A 22,329-nucleotide genomic window follows, 5' to 3' on the forward strand; every position below is an offset into this window, starting at 1 on the left:
AGGGAATGGCAGATTCTGTAGAGCCTTGTAGAAACCTAATACAGTAGATTTCATAGTAGATGCTCAGTGTTTAGCAAGTCCAGGATTATCAACAAATGGCATTTATCTATGTATTTATTAGACTTATGTGCACCTACTTTATTCCTGGGATCTCTCAATAGTTCTGCACATGGAAGTTAATAATGAAACCCTTGTGGACATTAGATATCTAAGTGCAGACTGTATCATTGCAACCGGAAGCAGGAAACAAATGCCAACGATGGTGGCTGCTGAGTAACTGTGCTGAGCATTTCTAAAAAGTCTGCATTCCATCACAGTGCTCATTCCATCACAGTCACAAGCCATTTTGGTGGAAACATCCCTGCCATGGGACATGGCTCCATCTAGCCTAAAAGGAGCAGCTTCAGTGATTAACTTCAGCTCTCAGTCCAGGTACTCCCTGCATTATTCCCTGGAGACAGCACTGGCAACATTAACACAGATCTTATGTGGCTGTGGTTTTTAGTGCCTTGACTGGCCTCCAAGATGGCAAAGCCTATCCCATCTTGCACTTGGTTGCATTTAATAGGTGCTGGTTGAATGAAGGGATGAACAGCTTTTTTTCTCTTATAGTCCATTTCTCCTTAGGCCCCAAAATGCAGGCTGTCCAAGAACTTTGACCACAGAACCATCAGCTCCACCAAAGAGGAAGTATGCAGAAAGGAGAGATTAGGGACCTCTCTAGCAGGCTGTCAGCAGGCTTTTAAGGGCTGAAGGAAAAACACACTGAGAAGGACAGGATAAGTGAAAGTTCTTGGCTCTTGGTGTCTTGTAAAATGAAATAAGCAGATTGGATAGCCTTGGGGCTAACTTCAGCCTTGGGTTTAAACGCAGACCCTTAATTAGGCTGTCTGGATCTGTTTTAACATCACATCAGGGTGTCTAAAGTTGTGACGAGGAGCCTTGACAGGAAATAAAATTCTGTCCTTTATGCAGAGCTCTACTTAGCCCCTGTCACCTGGTTAATGGGAGAATGATCTGGAGAGGAAAAAATGGGTGAGTGAGGGAATATTTCAAAACAAACGCTGCCTGAAATATCCCCCAGCACATATCCTACTAGCTGGATCAGTTGAGTCATCTTCAAATATGAAGAAAAGACATAGACGTTTCTTAGCCACAAAAAGGGTTCAACCACATTTCTTTTATCAGTATGTCCATTAGTAGAAATGACGACAGGTGCCCTTGAATGTCAGTGCATTTTGCTTAGAACCTCCTACACCCTCAGCTCTCACAGATGCTCTTTCCTGGATCCTAGGCACCACTGACTGTTTTCTTCTGGCCTCGGTTTGATGAAAGCTTCAGTTCATGCCTTGGAGACCTTTTATGGTTTACAGAGATCTGTTCATCTTATTCTGCTTTATTGACTCTGCCCAAGCCTTGACTGTGTGGATCACAAGAAACTGGAAAATTCTGAAAGAGATGGGAATACCAGACCACCTGACCTGCCTCTGGAGAAATCTGTATGCAGATCAGGAAGCAACAGTTAGAACTGGACGTGGAACAACAGACTGGTTCCAAATAGGAAAAGGAGTACGTCAAGGCTGTATATTGTCACCCTGCTTATTTAACTTCTATGCAGAGTACATCATGAGAAACGCTGGGCTGGAAGAAGCACAAGCTGGAATCAAGGTTGCCGGGAGAAATATCAGAAACCTCAGATATGCAGATGACACCACCCTTACGGCAGAAAGTGAAGAACTAAAGAGCCTCTTGATGAAAGTGAAAGAGGAGGGTGAAAAAGTTGGCTTAAATCTCAACATTCAGAAAACGAAGATCATGGCATCTGGTCCCATCACTTCATGGCAAATAGATGGGGAAACAGTGGAAACAGTGACAGACTTTATTTTGGGGGGCTCCAAAATCACTGCAGATGGTGACTGCAGCCATGAAATTAAAAGACGCTTACTCCTTGGAAGGAAAATTATGACCAACTTAGACGGCATATTAAAAAACAGAGACATTACTTTGCCAACAAAGGTCCATCTAGTCAAGGCTATGGTTTTTCCAGTAGTCATGTATGGATGTGAGAGTTGGACTATAAAGAAAGCTGAGCACTGAAGAATTGATGCTTTTCAACTGTGGTGTTGGAGAAGGCTCTTGAGAGTCCCTTGAACTGCAAGGAGATCCAACCAGTTCATTCTAAAGGAGATCAGTCCTGGGTGTTCATTGGAAGGACTGATGTTGAAGCTGAAACTCCAATACTTTGGCCTCCTGATGCAAAGAGCTGACTCATTTGAAAAGACCCTGATGCTGGGAAAGATTCAGGGCAGGAGGAGAAGGGGACGACAGAGGATGAGATGGTTGGATGGCATCACCAACTCAATGGACATGAGTTTGGGTAAACTCCGGGAGTTGGTGATGGACAGGGAGACCTGGTGTATCACAGTTCATGGGGTCGCAAAGAGTCGGATACGACTGAGCAACTGAACTGAACTGATTCATCTTAGGTTGCACAGTTTGCTCAAATAATATAGAAAGAAAGGCAGTGACTGTATTTTGAACATAACTATTAGTATTTTGAAAATTGTGTCCAGTTTGTTAAGAATTTGACTCATTATCTCCTTACTTAGCAGTTCTAGATTTTATATCCACAAAACCAGACAAGGAGTTCTTAAGTCTTGTTTCATCCCCAAGATTTCCTGGAAGGAACATAAATACAAGTTTCAGTCCAGAAAGGACCTCAGCAATCAACTTGTTCAACTTTTTCATTTTACTGATGAGGAAGCTAAGAGTGAGCATACATGAAAACAGGGTGCTAGCTAGTCCCTGACGCTGTTACAGAATTCTCACTTGCCACCGGTTAAATTCTTGTCAAGACCTGGGCCATCAGGCCAACGCCATTCTCCTCTGCTACCTCCTGCTGAGGCAGCAGGACAATCACAGGTTAGCAAAATGCATCCACCAAATTTTCTTCTTCCAGAAACACTTTCAGTTTTCCAGGCAAATGGTATGTGTTCAATGCATTCATTTTTTTCTCCCTATTTGAAAAGTTCTTAGCCTTGGCCTGTAATTCTGAGGCTCTGGTAGGGGACACTTAATACAGGTATATAGGCTTGTGCATTAGACTGGATTTCATTTCTTCAAATGTCCTCCTTTCCTGTCTGTTGTGATTTTTCTTTTTTCCAAAACAGAATGGTGCATGGTTATCCTTGAGCTATTCTACTTGTTTTTGTTCTAGCACACCAATCCCTCACGAATGTTAGAAGAAATATACATGACAGTTTATACTCAGATCTCATCCCTTATTTACAAAAAGATTCAGTCCTTCTTGCTTTCTTTTTCTTTTTTGAGGGGGATGGAGTGGTATTGGTGGACTCTAAGCTCTGTGATATTATCTTTCTTGGTCATGCTTGGGCAGTGTCCAGCCCCTAGCAGATGAATGAATGAATGGGAACAATATTCTATAAATGGTTTGTGGCTTAGAAAATCAACTATTGACCCCTGATATCAAATTGTGTATCTGACATTAACTTGCATGACTCCCAGTCTTTGTTGAAAGGTATTATGTCCAGAGGCTGAAATGGGATCCCCAGTGCCTTGTTCTAGCCGTGAGATGTAATGGATGGGCTATGAAGAGACAGCTTCTTAAAAACAAAAGGAATTTTAGTTCCTTTGACCCATTCTCAGAGTAACTGTGAAACACAAGATCAAACAGAGCTAGTGGTAGACCTGGGGCCGGAATCAACCGTTCTTGTCCCCATCCCTGTGCTTTCCCCTTAAGACATCCAACAGTCTTGCCAGTGACCACCCCTGCACGGCAAAGTCAAGTTCTGTGACACCGAAGCCCTCATAGACCTAGAGCAGAAGTAGAACGTATGTCATGGCATGTATGGTGCCCAAAGAAAACTCCACTAACCATCATGACACTCTTTTCCATCGGGTCTGGACAGAACCTCGGGCAGCCATGACCAACCAGAGTTGGCACTCCCAATGAAACCTACCAGCCACCCTGCTCTAGAGGACATCAGGATTTCAGAAGCCAATGAACTCTGGTCTTCACCTGTCTTCTCAAGATGAGCTGGACCTCCAGCCAGGAACCTCCCACCCTTTATCGCTCTTCACACCCCCAAAGGGCTTAGTGGTGATGTCTGCAAGCAGGTCTCCACAGCATGTTTCAGCCAGACAAAGCAGGCGCAGTTACTAGTCATGACTCCAAGCCAGGCAAGGTGATTAAGAAAAGCTAAATTTATATTAAATTATCATAAAGTCCTAAAATACTGAACATAGTGGTTAAATAACTCCAGAAAGTCCAATCTCTCCAGTGAGTAACGTTAAAACCATTACACGTGAGTGTGGGAGAATCACTTCCATTAGTTTAGGACAGAGAGATTTTGCTTTTTACGTAGTAAATCAGTGCTCAAATAGATATTTCTTCAAATATGTCCTTTCTACATTCTGAACAGCCCAAGTGCAATAAGGTCCTCCCCCCTTTCCACATGAGAAGATACCGTTTGGCTACTTTCTCTCCACATCCCCAAGCCGCGAATCCGAGGACCCAGAATGCTCCTGCGTTTACTGCCCCGTCAAATGTGAAATGCCCCCTTTCCTCCCAGGAGGGGGACCTTTCTTTTCCTACCCTGTGTTCTGGGAAAGCCTGTTTGGCCTGGCCTGGCTGTCCTTTGAGGGTCCAGACCTGGGGCTGGCTACTGAGCAGGGCTAAGAGCCTGGCACCTGTCTCAAGCGATCTTAGAACCGACAGGAAAAGGTTAGCTCTGGTCTTCCCTTTTCACTCAACATGTTTGGCGGCTGATTTCTCAATGCCAGGAGCCCCAGGACATGTTTCAAATTTGGAAACTTACCCTCGAGGCACCCCCATCTATCCTCAGCTCCTGTTGTGTCTTCTCATCCCTGGGTGAAAGAGGTCTGGGTGTGTCCTGGGCTGAAAGGGCCTCCTCAGTGTTTTTCTCTACCTTTCTACTCCTTGCCTCCCCGACACACACACTTTGCATCTTTATTTAGGCCTCTTCACCACAGGTGCCCACAAGGCTAGATCAGAATAAGCACATTAGGCACTGAAAAAACAAACCCAGAAGAGCTAGGTCGAAGTTTAGGACGGTAAGAAGTCTCAATTCCCCCAACATTTGTGTGACATGCATGCCTTTTCTGTAAATAAGCATGAAGCCAGTGACAGCATCTCAGCACAGAAAGGGAGTCACCTAGCTGGGAGGACTTGGAGTGGGAACTTCACCACCCCCAGCTGCAGGCTCTGTCCACTCGCTTAGATCCCTGAGCACCTGAGAATGCAGGAGGCTCAGCCTCATGGACCCCTTCACTTTAGGCCCTGGGGGCCTCGAGTCTCGCTCTTCCCAGCCATTTGTTGAACTTAAGGGCTCTCCTTTGAGAAGTTGCTCCAGGATCTCTGCGCTCAGAATCCCAGAGAATGAGGAGGGAAGAGAGTGGCAGGACATTAAAAGTTCAGGAGATGTGCTATGTTTGGCCTAAGAAGCACTTCTCAGATATGGCAGAGACCCCGTGCTGAGGCCCCCACACTTACTCAAGCCACCGGCTCACAGCCTGGAGGCAGCAGGAGGGGATTCGTGTCAGCCAGCAGCTCTGTGGTAGGGACCCCCACCCCCAGTCATCTGAAGGTAGAAAAGGCTCCAGGCATTCTGGCAGGAGGAAGAACAGCTTGAGCCAGACCCAGATAGATCTCTTCAATGCCTGCAGCTGGAAAAACAACTCTCAGGGCACGAATCATATCCACCGCCGGCAATGGACAGGACACCTGGCCCAATCACCCTTGAAATCTTTCTCATGTTGCCAATGCCCTAGAGGCCGGAGGTTCCCCAGATGCCCATGCCAGCTGGGCTGACTCCTCCTCCTCCTCTCAGCCTCTATCCTTCATCTCTCTCTCTGTACATGACCCCAGCCCCCGGTTCCAGCTCCCAGTCAGCAAGTTCTCCAGAGAAGCGATCAGGCCAGCTCTGATGGGGAGAGTGCCGTCTTGGGTCATCAGCTCTGGTGGGGCAGGCATTGAGGGTACCAGGGGAGGCAGGTGGAGCTCTGTAACGACGAGGAATCGTTACCAGGCCTGGTTTCGGGGCGGCGGGGTGGGGCGGGGGGCGCTCAGGATGGAGTGCAGGAGGTGAGGTTCGTGGTACAGTCCAGGTCTAAATTCTGAGGACGCCCCATCATTTCTGGTGCACAGGTAGGTACGAACTCGGGTGGAAACAGCTCGCGCAGAGGGCTCGGGGAGCAGTTAACGGGGTGGCAGGAGGAGGAGCAGGACCAGCACAGAGAAGAGGGCCCTGCCGTGTAAGCGAGCACGAGGACCGGGAGTCCACCAAGGAGAAGGAAGAGGCAGGGAGGGGAACGCGGGCATTTAGACCTGGCTCTCCGAGGAGAGCTTGCGTTCGTGTCTCCAGCCTGTGTCGGGCAGGGAGCCCCGTCTTTCGGGAGTGGCTGCGGTATGGACGCTGCTGCACTCGGACTGCTCTTCCTGCAACAGCTGCTCCGTCTCCGTGTCGTCCAGGGAGCCAGAGCTGGCCTGGATGGACACGGTGTCTGTCTTCATGCACACGTGATCCCGAAGAAGCCCCCCCCGGGAGCTGCGCAGTTGCTTGAGGTCATCCCACTCGGCATCATCGCCAGCCAGGAGGCAGATGCCCTCGACAATCTTGACTTTCTCCTTGGTGTAGTTATGGTCAGGTCCACCCTGGGGTGGAGAGCAGAGAGACACGGTCAGTTGATCAGCTCTCTCTGAAGTGGGTGGATGGAGTAGGAGTGGGTGCGAAGAGTGCAAAGATCTCCCAGACAAAACGGGGAAATTTAGTCAGAGCCAATGTATAAGGCTGAGCCTAAAAGGAAGGGAGCAGCTTCGATGATCATTACCATTTATCATACGGGGAAGCGGGAGAACCGTGGCTTCTGGCCTTGCGTGAGCCACGCACTGGCTGCGTCACCTGGGGCGAATCACTGAACATCTCCCAAACTCAGGCTCACCTCTTTAGAGCAACAGTACCCATACCTCATAACCTATGGCTGTGAGCGTCAAAACAGGTGATCCAGGAAATGCAATTAGTAGGTACCTAACGTATAAAATCTAACACGTAACATGCACTACGTCATGTTAGCTATTGCCATATCACTAATGTGGTTTATTAATGGGACAGCATGCTAAGATACTGGCCAGAAGCAATTGATGGAAGCAGTTAAATATTCACTTATTCAAGGTTTTAAACCACTTTTGTGCTATTTTATTCTTTTTTGTTTGTTTTTAAAGTAGAGTTGATTTACAATGTTGTGTTAGTTTCTGGTGTACAGCAAAGTGATTCAGTTAAAATTCTTTTTCAGATTCTTTTCCACTATAGTTTATTACAAGATATTGAACATAGCTCCATGTTCTATTTTAGTCTTAATTCTCTTCTTGCTAATGTTCTTAAGAAAAATTTCAGAAGGTAAGGCAGAAAGGCTCTAGCAAACCCTCTCATTTGGGTTCCAAGTGTCAATCCACTGGGGACCTGTAACCTACAAGCTTTTGTGTGAGGTTATTCTGGCTCTGCTCCCATGAGCCTTGGGGCCATTCTCAAGCACCCAGGGATCATTCCAAGGAAGCCTTAAGTTCTGCTCAGGCTTCTCCGTTTTTGGATTCCTCAAAGGACAGCCTTACTCCTAGTTTCTGGGGGATACCAACCCACATGCCGCCACTGCCAAGAGAAAAATGGGCCATGGCTTGGCTTCTGTCCCTGGGATAGTGTTCCTGCCAAGAGCCCTGCAACTGCTGCTTTATTTTAGTAACAATTCAATTCCACAGATATTTATTGAGCCCCTACAATAAGCAGGATGCTTTGATGGTTACACAACATAAAATGTGGTCCTCCCAGCCCTCTGGGAGTAAGAGCTCCCTCAATCAAGCAGAGAGAGACACAGCACACGAGCCCACAGGCACGCACACACATGCCCAGTCACCAAGCACACACTCCATGCCGAATTAGTGTAGATAAGACGCAGCCCACTCAGTGTCTTCATCACAGAGACACGGGGGGTAAGTCAGGAAGAGGTGGGTGGCACGGCACTAGCAATGGGGAATACCACTCCCTCTACAAACACACAGCAACAGGTACCTGAAATGAAGAGGAAATCAGAAGAGAAAGGGTGAAAGACTATCAGAGGGGTGAAAGAGCTGCTGAGGAAGAAAGCATACAACAGGAGAAAGAGTCACATGATTTTAGTGTCTAACCGAGGGCCCTCACTGGCGGTCCTTTCTGGGGCATCAGACACGCCAGGAACCCAAGAAGCTTCCAGAGCCTTTCTCTCAAAAGATATTAATAGAGAAGGGGGTCTGTCATCCTTGAATCTGCAAGCTATCCCTACAGGTTCGGTTTTGGCTTGTAGCAGGTTTTTTTAATAGGGGAATTCGTGGGTCCTGAAATCACATGATTATTATGCAGAGCGTACTAGTTATGCAGAGGAGCTCTGTCGGTGTGAGGGCTGGCTTTGACTGTGCTAGACAGACCGAGAGAATCTCATATAGTCCCATACAGGATAATTTCTAATGAAGGGTTGCAGGATTTTAGGGAAAAAAAGTCCTAGGTTATACGCCCTCATTGAAATGGGACTATTTTTCATGCCTAAACATTCAGCAAATAATTTTTCACAACAAAGGAGTTAAAAGAACAAAAGCACATAAACTTTCAGAACTGTAGAGAAATTCCTTTAGATTCTGTGATAAAAGGAAAAATAGCAAAACACCAGCGAATCCCAACTATAGCTTGGGTGCCGACAGCTTGGATCAGGGGTTAGAAAGCGGGAGCCCAGGAGTTCTAGGAGTTTGGGGTCATTCTAAAGGGGCACAGCCTCACTGCTGGGGAATGACAGCTCTAGAAGGGATGGAACATCTGAGCCTGGGAAAACATGTTTGGGCAGGGAGGTGCACACACACATGCTTTCAGACCTAAACCTCCTGGGATCTGCTTGCTTGCTTTGTTTTTTTTTAAGTTTTTATTTTTTAAATTGAATTTGTTGCAGTAATGCTTCTGTTTTTATGTTTTAGGTCTTTGGCCCCAAAGCATGTGGGATCTTAGCTTCCTGCCCAGGGATTGAACCCACACCCTCTGTGTCGGAAGGTGAGGTCCCAACCACACCAGGGACGTCCCTGGAATCTGCTTTCTAACCTTGCTCTCACCAGGGCCCCTCAAGCTGGTCCCTCACAAGCTGCCGACCTCTCCAGAAACCCAAATCACATTCCAGTCTTCTCTTCACTGTCGCTCCCAAGATGGCAGGACCACCCAGCACCCCTCCCTGCAGCCTTACTGCTCAGGCGACTGGAGCGTAATCCCCCGCCCCCTCCAGAAACACTCTCAGATACGAGTCTTCATGTTTACCTCTTTCTTATAGCACAGTTGATTGTACATGGCCGGTTTGGGGGTCGCTTCGATCTTCACTTCCTGAGTGGAAGTTCGGTAGGAGGGGTTGCTGTAGGTCAGGTTCCCCATTCCAGGATCAGTTAACTTGGACTTTTTGTGTCTTTGGAAGAAAAAGGGATGAGAAATTAGTTCAGATCTGTATGGGGAGGATATCTGGGCAGGCAGCCTCGCAGTGGGCCCTGTCTCCTGGTTCTCACACCTTCTGAATCCCTGCCCCGTGAATGTGGGCTGGGTCTGCTGACTTGCTTCTGTGGAACAGAATGTAGAAAAGTGTGGGATACTAGATTTGGTTACGAGGAAACTCCTGACAAGGAAACTGGCTTCCCTCTTGGCTTGCCCTCCTTCTCTGTCTCTCTCCTGCTTTTGTTCTGAGGGATGCAAGCTGCCATGTTGGAAGTTGTTCTATGGAAAGGCCCACAAGGCAAGGAACTGACAAGGGAGGCCTCCAGCCCACAGCCTGCAAGGAACTGAATCCTGGGCTTAGAAGGGAATCCTTGCCCTTCCTCTTGCAGTCAAGTCTCAAGATAAGACTGGAACCCTGGCTGACACCTGGATTGCCTGAGACAGCCTGAGGCCGAGGCACCAGCTAAGCCGCACCCAGATTTCTGACCCACAGAAACTGTGAGGTAATCAGTGGTTGTCACTTTAAGTTGCTAAGTTTGGGGTTAATGTTGTACAGCAATAGAAAACGAATACACCAAGCTTTAGTGTCGAGACAGACCCATGTTTCAATCCCACTTCTGTTACTTATTAGCTGCTAGGGATGTTGGTGGACATAATCTAAACTTCCTGAACTTTAGATCCTCATCTGTAAAGTGAGGAACAATAATACCTGTATTATAAGGTGGTTGTGGCGTTGAGACATATTCATTAAATGGTAGCTGTTACTATTATTACTGTCGTGGTGCTGGTGGTTTAGTTGCTAAGTCGTGTCCGACTCTTGTGACCCCATGGACTGTAGCCTGCCAGGCTCCTCTATCCATGGGATTTTCCAGGCAAGTAAACTGGAGCAGAGTGCCATTTCCTTCTCCAGGGGAATATTCCCAACCCAGGACTCGAAACCGGGACTCCTGCACTGCAGGCAGATTCTTTACCGACTGAGGTATAAAGGAAGCCCATTACTATTGTAGCTGTTGTTATTAGCAGAAGGATGTTTTTGCTGTGAGTTGCATTTAAAGCATTTAGGGGAAATATATATATATATATAGAGAGAGAGAGTGATAAAAAAGTATTCTAACTTGAAATTTAGGATTCCCAGGATTCCTACCGAGCAATGATACATCACCCAACATTGTCATAAAGGGTTGTATTTGCGTGAAGAGAAAATCACTTCCAGCTTCAGTGGTTTGAGGTGGTGTGGGATGGTGGCAGAAAAGCAAAGCTGCTAGATCAGTGCCAGCTTTGCCTCTTACTGTGTGACCTTGGGCGACATCCCCCGTGTCCTCAGGATCCTAGCCCATAAGGAAAATCCCGAGGGTTGCTGGGGTCATGAAATGAGGAAATGACCTGTGATGTGCCTGGGGAAGAAGGGCACACATTCAGGTATCTGCCCTTCCCTTCTGCTGCTCTGCCCAGGGAGCCAGCTTTGAAATGAGGTTGGTCAGCAGCTGAATCAGTGAGCAGTCAGCTTCAAGGGGGTCCCAAATGTGCTAACGGGGCCCTTCAGTGAACATGTGGCCCCTGCAGTGGGGCTGAGGTTACCTGTACAGCATCAAAGCCGCAATCACCACCAGAATCAGCAGAACGCTGAGGAGTCCACCGATGACGTAGCTGGCGTGAAGTCCTTCCCCTGGGAAGAGCAGAGGGATGCTAGGTGGGGACCACGGATGGTCTTCTAGCTGGCGTGAGGGGTGGGAGGATGGAAGGCTCCTTTTTACCTCCCACACCATCTGAGGACAATTACAGGCCTCCTTCTCAGGGAAGAGGCCGCAGGGGGTGGGTGGAGGGGGCTGAGAAGAAACCTATCACTCTGTCAGCATCTCTAACCCCAGTTCTACCACTTGCTACCTGTGTGACTTAAGGCAAGATGCTTAACTTCTAAGCCCAAGTTTTCTCATCAGTTAAATGAAAATAATAAATTCCTCATTTATTATTTATATTTAATAATAAATATATAATATCACATAATAAATGTATTACATCTGGAAATAGAAAGTGAGAGTGTATATACAAATACATTCATATACAGGCATGAATACATTGGTCGTTTAGTCACTAAGTCATGTCCAACTCTTTGCAACCCCATGGACTATAGCCCACCAGGCTCCTCTATGAGATTTCCCAGGCAAGCATACTGGAGTGGGTTGCCATTTCCTTCTCCCAGGGGGTCTTCCTGACCCAGGGGTCAAACTTGCAGCTCCTGCTTCGTCAGGCAGGTTTTTTTTTACCACTGAGCCACCAGGAACCCGATGCACACACAGATATGGCTTAATAAATAAGTGCCTGGCATACAGAAAGCACTCCAGAAGTGGCAGCGATTTATGGTTGTTCTTTCTATGAGTTTAGTCTAAGGAAAGGGTTCATCAACCCCAGTGTCCCCGTGAAGGTTCCTCAAGATCTCAATGGCAACTTCAATTTCTTACCTCTTGTTTTTCAAAGCAGATGGACACTGGGGGCTTACCTGGAGCAGCAGGCACGGCCTCATTGGAATGCGCGCAGAGGCCCAACTGGGCATCCTTTTCAGAGCACCTGTGGGGCAGAGAGAACCAAATGTGAAAGCTACCTGTATTCAACAAAGATCTTGCCTTCCTCCAGGAAAAGCGGAAAGTCCTATGAGGACCGGGCAAAAGGCCTGGGATCAGGGCTTTCAGATAGGAGACTGTACCAGACAGGAGAGGTTAGAAGCAAGGAGAGGGCAGGACCAGGAAATACAGAGCAATCCACGTGAGTCTTCAAGATGCTACATGGAACTCTGCTCAGTGTTATGTGGCAGCCTGGATGGGAGGAGCATCTGGGGGAGAATGGATTCATGTACATGTGTGGCTGAGCCCCTTTGCTGTGCACCTGAAACTGTCACAGCATCGTTCATCAGCTATTTGTTGTTCAATTGCATGCTGCTCCACGGACTGGAGCACACCAGGCTTCCCTGTCCTTCACCATTTCCCTGAGCTGGCTCAAACTCGTGTCCATTGAGTCGGTGATGGCATACCCCAATACAAAAGAAAAAGTTAAAAAAAAAAAACCCTGGGCTTCCCTGGTAGCTCAGTGGTAAAGAATCCGCCTGCCAATGCAGGAGACATGGGTTTGACCCCTTGTCTGGGAGGGTTCCACATGTGGCAGAGCCCATGCTCCGCCACAAAAGCTACTGTGTTGAGAAGCCCACACACCTCACCTGGAGAGTGGCTCCCACTCAGCACAACTAGAGAAAAGCCCGCTCAGCAACGAAGACCCAGCATGGCCAATAAATAAATAAATAAAATTTAAGATGCTATATCATGTTTAAATGTTTTAAAATATGTATTCCGTTGTTGTTTTTTGGCCACAAGGCTTGTAGGATCCCAGAACCCCCAACCAGGGATTAAACCCAGGCCCTTGGCAGTGAAGGGGCTTCCCAGGTGGCACTAGAGGTAAGGAACCTGCCTGCCAATGCAGGTAGATATGAGAGACCCGGGTCCAACCCATGGGTCGGGAAGATCCCCTGGAGAAGGAAATGGCAACCCGCTCCGGTATTCTTGCCTGGAAAATCCCATGGGCAGAGGAGCCTGGTGGGCTGCAGTCCATCGGGTTGCACAGTTGGACATGACTGAATCAACTTGGCACACTCATGGCAGTGAAACAGTCACAACCACGGGACTGCCAGGGAATTCCCAAAATATGTACTCTTTAAATAGGATTCTTTAAAAAGAAGAAGCAGGTCTGGGAGTGAACTGAAAGTCTGCTGAAAGAACACTAAAGACATCAAATGGTAGGCTTTGTTAAACTACCAGGGTGAGAGGGAAGAAGCTACCAGTCAAGCAAACCTCTCACTGGATAAAGATTATCACAAAGTCTGGAAAGACCTGAAAAAATATATTTTTTGTTTTTTCTCTCTTTCATTCTTTTACACGGGAATATGCAAGACATCCAGAGAGAGGGCTTAGATAACTAACTTGAAATGCTGACAAGGTGACTCTTTTGGGGCACATTCTGAGCTGGCAATTAAAGGTATGTCCTAAAAGGTTAGAGCCCCCGGAAAGGGAAATGGCAACCCACACCAGTATTCTTGCCTGGAAAATTCCATGGACGGGGGAGCCCAGCAGGCTACAGACCATGGGATCACAAAGAATTGAACAAGACTGAGGGACTGACAGTTAAAAGCTTAGAGAAAAGCTGCTTGCAAAAGCATCTGAATCCAAGGTGTACTGAGTCTTCAAGTAAAAAATATCTGAGTAGGTTCAAAAGTTCTCTAAACAAGCCCAAATAAGATCAGATTAATAATGATTTTTAGTGCTTAAAAGTTAGTGAGAAAGGTATGTGTTTATATCATATAACATTTCTATATGAACTCTTCTAACAAGAGAAAACAGGCCAACACAATGTTGGAAAGCAATTATCCTCCAATTAAAAGTAAATTTAAAAAAGAGAAAATGGGGCACATAGAATAAATTTGATCTAATTTCAGGGACAACAGTCTAGAGTTCCCATTAGGGCTTATTACTCTGTTTCTGTTTTCACAATTGGAAGCAAGTATTAATTACCTTTTAAGCTACAGTTGATATTAAAAATAATATGACAGTAAAAACGATCTAACAGAAAAATGCCTGGGAAGATAGACATCAAAATAGTAAAACTAGGAAATGAAATCAATATCTCAAAAAGGTATCTGCACCCCACGTTCAGTGTAGCATTATTTATAATAGCCAAGACATGGAAACCACCAAAGTGTCCATCAGTGGATGAATGGATAAAGAAAATGTTTGTATAGGGATACAATGGAACATTATTCAGCCATTAAAAAGGGGGGGGGGACATTCTGCCATTTGCAATAACATGGATGGACCTTAAGGGCATTATGCTAAGTGAAATAAGTCAGACAGAGATATCACTTATACATGGACTCTGAAAAAAAATCAATAGATAGAATTAATATCATACAGATTGGTAGTTGCCAGCAATGGGGGGTTTGGGGTAGACAAAAGAAGAAAGATGGTCAAAGGGCACAGACTTCCAGTTATAAGTCCTGGGAGTGGAATATACATCATCGTGACTACAGTTAACAATACTGTATATTTGAAAGTTGCTAAGAGAGTAGTTAAAATTTTGTTTAATTAAATTTACTTATTTTTAATTGACAGATAATTGCTTTACAGCACTGTGTTGGTTTCTGCCAAACACCAACAGGAGTCAGCCATAGGAATACCTCTGCCCCCTCCTGAGCCTCCCTCCCTCTGCCCTCCCCACCCCGCCCCTCTAGGTTCTTACAGAGCCCTGGTTTGAGTGCCCTGAGCCACACAGCAGATTCTCAGTGGCTATCTGTTTTACACAGGGTCATGCATATGTTTCCATGTTACTCTCTCCAGATGCCCCACCCTCTCCTTTCTCCCCTACCCCACCCCGTGTCCATTGGCCTGTTCTCTGTGTCTGTATCTCTGTTGCCGCCTTGCACATGGGCTCATTAGCACCATCTTTCTAGATTCCATATGTATGCATTGATACACGACATTTGTTTTCCTCTTTCTGACTTACTTTACTCTGTATAATAGGCTCTACAGGCTCACCCACCTCATTAGAACTGACTCAAATGCATTCCTTTTTATGGCTGAGTAATATTCCACTGTATATATGTACCACAGCTTCTTTATCCATTCATTTGTAGCTGGACATCTAGCTTGCTTCCATTTCCTAGCGTTTGTAAATAGTGCTGCAGTGGACACTGGCGTACATGTGACTTTTTCAATTTTGGTTTCCTCAGGGTATAATGCCTAGTAGTAGGATTGCTGAAAGAGTAGATTTTAAAAGTTCTCATTGTAAGAAAAAAAACTGGATATGTGTGGTAATGGATGTTAACTAACTAGACTTATTGTGGTAATAATTTTGCAATATACATATATAACAACAACAAGAAACACTAAAGGTAATTATATATGCGCATATGGGTACTTATTTCTTCTTTACTCCTATCTGTATTTCCAGATTTTTTTTTTGCCAAGCATAAATTAAAAAAACACATTTATCTGACTTTCTCTACATTGAATATAACATATTTCATCAATTTTAAGATAAGCATTTTTTTCTATATTCTTACATCTCTGAAATAGGGCTGTGTCTTACAATTAATGGCATACCACAATTGCCATTGGTTATTTTTTCAGTTTAATCTCTCAAATCAGGATGCATTTTAAATTGACAGCACTTTCAGCTTAATGAAATACAGTGTTTTATGCTTGATTTGAGAACTGTTCATGGCTATGCTTGCCTGTTTAATAATGGAGTGTGTGTGTGTGTGCACGTGTGTGCACATACATGCCTGTTTTAGTGTTACAGGTCATTATAAGCTAAGGCCATCATATATGTGGGAATGTCTCAAATTAAAAAGCCCCAGCCCAGAGACCACTATGACTTGGTGGCTTCTAAGTAAAATGTAGGATAAGACCATGTGCTAAACCTGTTCTGCCAGAGCAGAAATCACAGAAAGAAAGGAAGAAGGAGGAATGCCAGGTGGAAACTCTTCCTGAATGATTTCTCTCTAAAGCTGCTCTTGAAGCTTCTTGCTTCCAGAGCTATAAAAAAAAAAAATCACTTGCAACAATCTACAAGACTAAATATCATCTCCAGTTCCAAGCAGCAGGGACTAGTGGATAATGATGTAATCCATTTCCCATCTGCCAGAATTATCAAGCTGAGACTATGGTGGTCTGCTGGCAGGCGATGAGATTTGGATCAGAGAGCCCTCAGGCCCATACTAAATGCACTTACCTCCCTTCCACCTCCTCCAGAGATGTACGGGTCCGGGTGGTAGAAGAACGCAGGGTAGTCGGTAACGTGTTAGGTAGCACGGGGCTCCTTTCACTCATACTGGTAGCCCGGGGAGCTGGGGGCACCAGGCCAGGTACTGGAGAGAAAATAAGGGCTGGAGTGGACCACTGGAGCCCCAAATATCTACCTGTGGTCCAAGAGTAGCATCTGGAGAACCTGACGGAGCCATCTTTTAGCTGCTCTCATCCTAGGCACGCCCGTTAGATGTCCTTCTTACTAAAAAGGATTTGGTTTCCAATATTAACAGCTCTGGATAGGCTAGCTGGCCCACAAAGGGCAGGAAGAAAGAGAGTCATGCACAGGTTACAGCAGGGATCAGGGACTCAAGAGAGCTGATTTCCATTCTAGTAAATGCCAGAAGCCAGGGACTTCCCTGGTGGTCCAGTGGCTAAGAACCTGCCTTCCATTGCAGGGGATGTGGGTTGGATGCCTGGTCGGGGAGCTAAGATCCTACATGTTGCAGGGCAACTGAGCCCATGCGCCCCAACTAGAGAAAGCCCGTGCACGGTAATACTAAGCCACGTGCTCCAGAGCCCGAAGCCCACGTGCCACAACAAGAAGCCAGTGCGCCGCAGCTAGAGAAAGCCCGTGCACGGTAATACTAAGCCACGTGCTCCAGAGCCCGAAGCCCACGTGCCACAACAAGAAGCCAGTGCGCCGCAGCTAGAGAAGTCCCCACGTGACACCAGGAAGACCCAGCACAGCTACGTACACACGTACATACGTTCGTGCCAGAAGCCAGACAAACCCGCTCTGTGCCTTTCCAAACCTCAAGCTCATTGCTCCTAGTCGCTCGGCTGTAAGATCCCCTGAGGGACAGTCTCAGCCAGAGGGCAAAAGGTGCTGACCCCTGCCCTTGCAAGGGCTCTGCTGTTGCAGGGGGGCCCATCAGTCCAACTCACCGAGGGAGCAGGGCCGGCCGTCGGGCTCATCAGGACAGGCACACACAAAGTCCGAGGTTCTGGCAAAGCAGAGGTGGGTGCAGCCGCCGTTGTTCACGCCACAGGCGTTGGTCCCTGGGAGCAAAGCAGATGAAGGTCTGGCTTGGTGCAGAATCAAGTCTCCCAGTTTGACGCTTCTCCAAATGGAGGAGATTCAGGGCTCCTTGACTCCCAGGGACGGTGGGGCAGGAAGGAGGGGTATAACAACAGGGGGCCGAAAAGGCCTAAGAGCTTCAGATGTGAACCCATGGCTCTCCAGTGGCTCCGACCGTCTTGGTTATTAACAGTCCTTGGGGTGATCAACAAACCCCACCAGTGGTACGGAAGCAGCCTCAGGACCGGGAGCCCACCTGTCTGCCGCTGAGGGGAGACCACGATGATATCCATGAGTCCCTCCACATTCGCCAACACCGTCTCCTTATTCCGGCCAGAGTACTTGTCCACACGCTGGATGGACTTGGTCTGCCAGTCTGTCCAGTAGATCCACCTATCCTGCTACTCAGCAGGGGGACCCCAAAAGGGTAACTATTAATAGGCAGACCCCACGACAGCTTCCGTGCCTCGGCCCATTCATTCCCGCTGCCCGGGTGCCCTCTTCTTCATATATCCGGGTCAACTCGTATGCATCCCCACATATGGCATTACCCAGGAGATCTCCCCCAGTCCACAGAGAATTCACCCTTCTCTCCATGCTGTTCTGAGCTGTGTCCTCCCTTCTACACGCGGGTTTTGACATTCTATGGTCATTTGTTTACATGTCTGTCTGTCCTGCCAGATTAAGCCCTTCAAGGACAAGAATGTGCTTCATTCATCTCTCAATTTCCAGCACTAACCTGCAGTCCTCAGTCAGTCAACCCAGTGGCTCAGTGAATAACTGAGTTCCTGTACCTAGCAAACAGGAGTAAATTGTGGAGGTGGGGGGTCCTTCTGGGTCCCTGTTCTCACAGGCCCTTCACTCACAGCCCTGGCCCAAGTTCCCTGGTTACCTCTGCAGGCAGCTGCCCTCTAATTCAGTGATCTTGAGATTCTCAACCAGGGGAGGAAGGACAGTGTAGGCGGTTCCCCTCCCATCCCTAGGGTATACATCAGAAACCCCAGGGAAACCTGTAGACTAGAAAACTAAACTCAGTATAATCCTGTAGTTTTACATGTAGAGTACCAGGGAGGAAAGCCTATCATTAAGTGAAGTCAGAGAAAATCTTTTGGCTGGTAGGATATAATGCAGAATATAGATAGAGTGGATGTTTTTTCAAAAAAAGGACAAAGATTTTTGAATAATTGAGCATCCCTGTTTTGGCCCCTACCTTTTCCCTTCCTTGAATTGTTTTACAAGGTTAGAACTCTTAAAAAATAATGTCAGCCAATACTAATGAAAATGATCAGAAATAACACACATTGAGTGGCAGGTACTGTGTTAATGCTTTGTGTATATTTCAGGCTTCCCTGGTGGCTCAGATAGTAAAGAATCCGCCTGCAATGCGGGAGACCCGGGTTCCATCCCTGGGTTGAGAAGATGCCCTGGAGGAGGGAATGGCTACCCACTCCAGGATTCTTGCCTGGAGAATTCCATGGACAGAAGAGCCTGGCAGGCTACAGTTCATGGGGTCACAAAGAGTCAGACACGACTTCAAGACAACACTATTATTAAACTCATTACTTTTATAGGTAAGTGAAGCTTAGAGAGTTCACTATCTTGTCCACGTTGCCCAGTCACTTCATGACACAGGCAGAACTTGAACCCACAAAGCTGGCTCGTTGGAGGCACTCACCCAATAAACTTACTGACTGCCTCGTTGCCTCAAAACGCTGGCTCTCAGCCACTCCACTGTCTGGCTGTTAAGTGAGCTGCCTGAGTTTGGTTGCTGGGACCACGGCACTGGGATCAACTGAGGAACTTGTTAAAATGAATATTCCCAGCCAGACCCTTAGGAGGCAGATTCTTTATATCCGGTGCCCAGGAATGTGCATTTTCACAAGTGCCACGGCTGACTCTGTACACAGCTGTGGGAGAGCCACCCCTCTGAATGCTAGAATGTGGGCAAGCGGGAGCAGCAGGGCGCAGGGCGGCAAGACTTCCGTGTACAAGAATCACTCCCAAAATGGGCTTCCGAAGCACACCTGTTCAGCAGCATCTGGAGCAGACACAGAGCCCCGAGGAAATACCCTCCCCCCCCCGCCCCCCCCAGCAAGGAGCGTGAGTCCCGTTCTCCGAGTCAGTACCTGCGTGAGAGCAAAGGGGTGAGACACGTGGCTGACCAGGACCTGTCGGAGCTTCCCGTTGAGATCAGCACTCTCAATCCGATCCAGGTGGGCATCCACCCAGTAGATCCTGCAAAGGAGAAAAGGTAGCCACTGAAGACACGAGCCAGGGACCCAGCCCTGCCCTCAGGGAGCCGGCTGTCCCCTCCTGAGCTGAGCTGGCGGGTGTGGTGAGCAGTCGTGGTGACCTGATGAGGGGGTCACTGGGAGTCCCTAAGCTGAAGAGTGGAATTGGGATGGTGACTCATAAGTGGGGAGGCCAGGGCGGTTCTGGAGAGGGGTAGAAATCAAGTGACCTCAGTGGAGCCAGCACCCCGTCTCATCTGCAGCAATTCAATCACCCTTTGACTCCTACAGAGACATCACTTGGCTGAAAAAGGTCTATCTAGTCAAAGCTATGATTTCTCCAGTAAAGTATGGATGTGAGAATTGGACTATAAAGAAAGCTGAGCACCAAAGAATTGATGCTTTTGAACTGTGGTGTTGGAGAAGACTCTTAAGAGCCCCTTGGACTGCAAGGAGATCAAACCAGTTCATCCTAAAGGAAATCAGTCCTGAATATTCATTATTCAGGAAGGACTGATGCTGAAGCTCCAGTACTTTGGCCACCTGATGAGAGCAGTTGAATCAGTGGAAAAGACCCTGATGTCGGGAAAGATTGAGGGCAGGAGGAGAAGGGGAGGGCAGAGGAGGAGATGGTTGGACGGCATCATCGACTCAGTGGACATGGGTTTGAGCAAACTCTGGGAGATAGTGAAGGACAGGGAAGCCTGATGTGCTGCAGTCCATGGGGCTGCAAAGAGTCGGACATGACAGCAACTGAACAACAACAACAACAAAATAAATTAAAAAATAAAAACATGTAAACCAGATAAACAAAGCCCACTTGAGGGCTGAATGCTGGGTTCAGCGACTCCTGTTCCAAGAACACGTTACTTCATTCCTTCTCGCTGCTTGTTCTGCCCTACCCACCAAGGAGCTTTCACCCCCATCAAGGAGGGTGAGTCCCATTCTCCGAGTCAGTTTTTTTTTTCACTACTCCTCTGCCCACCTGATTTCCAGGATGCTATCTGGGACAGGATTCCCACCTGCGCGTATCATAGTCCAGGGTAAGTCCATTGGGCCAACCCAGGTCTGTGTTGATGAGGACCTTCCGCTCAGAGCCATCCAAGTTTGCCCGTTCGATCTTGGCAATGTGGCCCCAGTCTGTCCAGAAGAGGTACCTGGGACATGATGGTGCCATCAGCAAGGCATGGGAAGATGGCACCCAGAGGTCGAGAGAATACCATTTAGAAAGAGGCATATTCAAGCGCCTCCTCCCCAGGCCCTTCTCCCCTGGGTCTCTTTCCTGCTGGCCAAAAACTTACCCCTTCCTGGGGAAAACAGCGATGGCCCGAGGCTCATCCAGGCTGTTGTTGATCAGCACTTTGCGGCAGGAACCGTCCAGCCTCGATGCTTCGATGGTATTTCGGCCCGTATCTGTCCAATACAGATTCCGGGCCACCCAGTCCACTGCCAGCCCATCAGTGGTCTTCAGCCCACGCCCGATCACCGTCTCCATGTTGCTGCCATTCAGATCTGCTCGCCTTGAGGAGCAGCCCAGGGTTAGATGACTGATCAGATCAGCAATAGGCTGATACCCCTTTAATCCACATTCCCAGAGTTGGATTCCCACTACACTGTAAGCTCCAAGGGGCGGGGACCATGTATTTATAAGTACATGCATGCATGTGCGCATGCTAAGCAGCTTCAGTCGTGTCCGACTCTCTGCGACCCTGTGGATTGTAGCCCGCCAGGCTCCTCTGTCTTTGGGATTCTCCAGGCAAGAATACTGGAGTGGGTCGCCATGCTCTCCTCCAGGGGATCTTCCTGACCCAGGGAGCAAACCCACATCTCTTAAGTCTAACCTGGGTTGGCAGGAGGGTTCTTTACCACTAGAGCCACCTGGGAAGCCCATTTGTAAGTACCCTCCTCCATGTCTAGCACAGTAGGTATTCAAAATACTTGCAGATCTAATGAATGAAGTATTGGGAGGACAGTGTTTCCTGCTCTAAGTAGGTGGCATTTGGGCCCATGTCTTGCCAGAAGACAGGTTAATAAGCCCCATACACCTTCAGGAGGAGACAAGGATGGCTAGGTGGTGATCAGAAGAAAGGGAAGATTTTCAAAATCTACCTGTGCATTTTTTATAATATAGCAGGGAATTCAACCCAGGATGGGGGAAGGGGCATGCCACCAACACATGGGGGGCCTTCTCTAAACTCTACATGCCCACCAGCTCTCAGGACGAGATTCTAATACACCCCTCAGGGAGAAAAAAGGGAATGCTCCTGTTCTTCCACGTGAGAATCTCTGCCACGGCAAACCCCTCTAATGGTACGTGAACGTACATGAATGTACGTGAACATACATGAACACAGGGTACCACATTCCTTGGTTGTGTTGGGTGAAAAATTGAAAGAATAAAAAATTTAAATAAAACAAAAAATATTTAAAAAACAAAAACAATCACAACCTCACAAACCATCATAAAGCTTTCATTTGGCTGGTATTTCTGTATTACAATACACTCAGTTTGGCGATGTGGCCAACTAATCAGTGAGTCTTAGAGGATCCGTGGAACTCCTGTAGGGTCCAGAAGTAGGGGTAGAAGGCTCCAGATCCCTAGCCTGACTTTATCTGTGGGTTTTACATACTGGACTTCTAGTCCTCTTTAAATAGGGAAATTCCCTGGGGGTCCAGTGGGTGCGACACTGTTTCCAGTGCAGGCA

General features: G+C 47.4%; 1 protein-coding gene across 1 annotated transcript in view; it reads right to left on the reverse strand.

The window, feature by feature from the left end:
* Window positions 1-6,238: 6,238 nt before the first annotated feature.
* LRP4 (LDL receptor related protein 4) overlaps window positions 6,239-22,329 on the reverse strand; it is a 53,949-nt gene continuing 37,858 nt past the window's right edge. Inside the window, 10 exon segments of the mRNA XM_068988050.1 lie at window positions 6,239-6,694; window positions 9,363-9,504; window positions 11,106-11,193; window positions 12,025-12,092; window positions 16,299-16,434; window positions 17,261-17,374; window positions 17,650-17,794; window positions 19,520-19,628; window positions 20,647-20,781; window positions 20,926-21,144. Coding sequence (XP_068844151.1) covers window positions 6,362-6,694; window positions 9,363-9,504; window positions 11,106-11,193; window positions 12,025-12,092; window positions 16,299-16,434; window positions 17,261-17,374; window positions 17,650-17,794; window positions 19,520-19,628; window positions 20,647-20,781; window positions 20,926-21,144 — 1,489 coding nt within the window. The 3' untranslated portion in view covers window positions 6,239-6,361.

Source organism: Capricornis sumatraensis, chromosome 16 (genome assembly GCF_032405125.1).
Source record: "Capricornis sumatraensis isolate serow.1 chromosome 16, serow.2, whole genome shotgun sequence".
Lineage (NCBI taxonomy): Eukaryota > Metazoa > Chordata > Mammalia > Artiodactyla > Bovidae > Capricornis > Capricornis sumatraensis.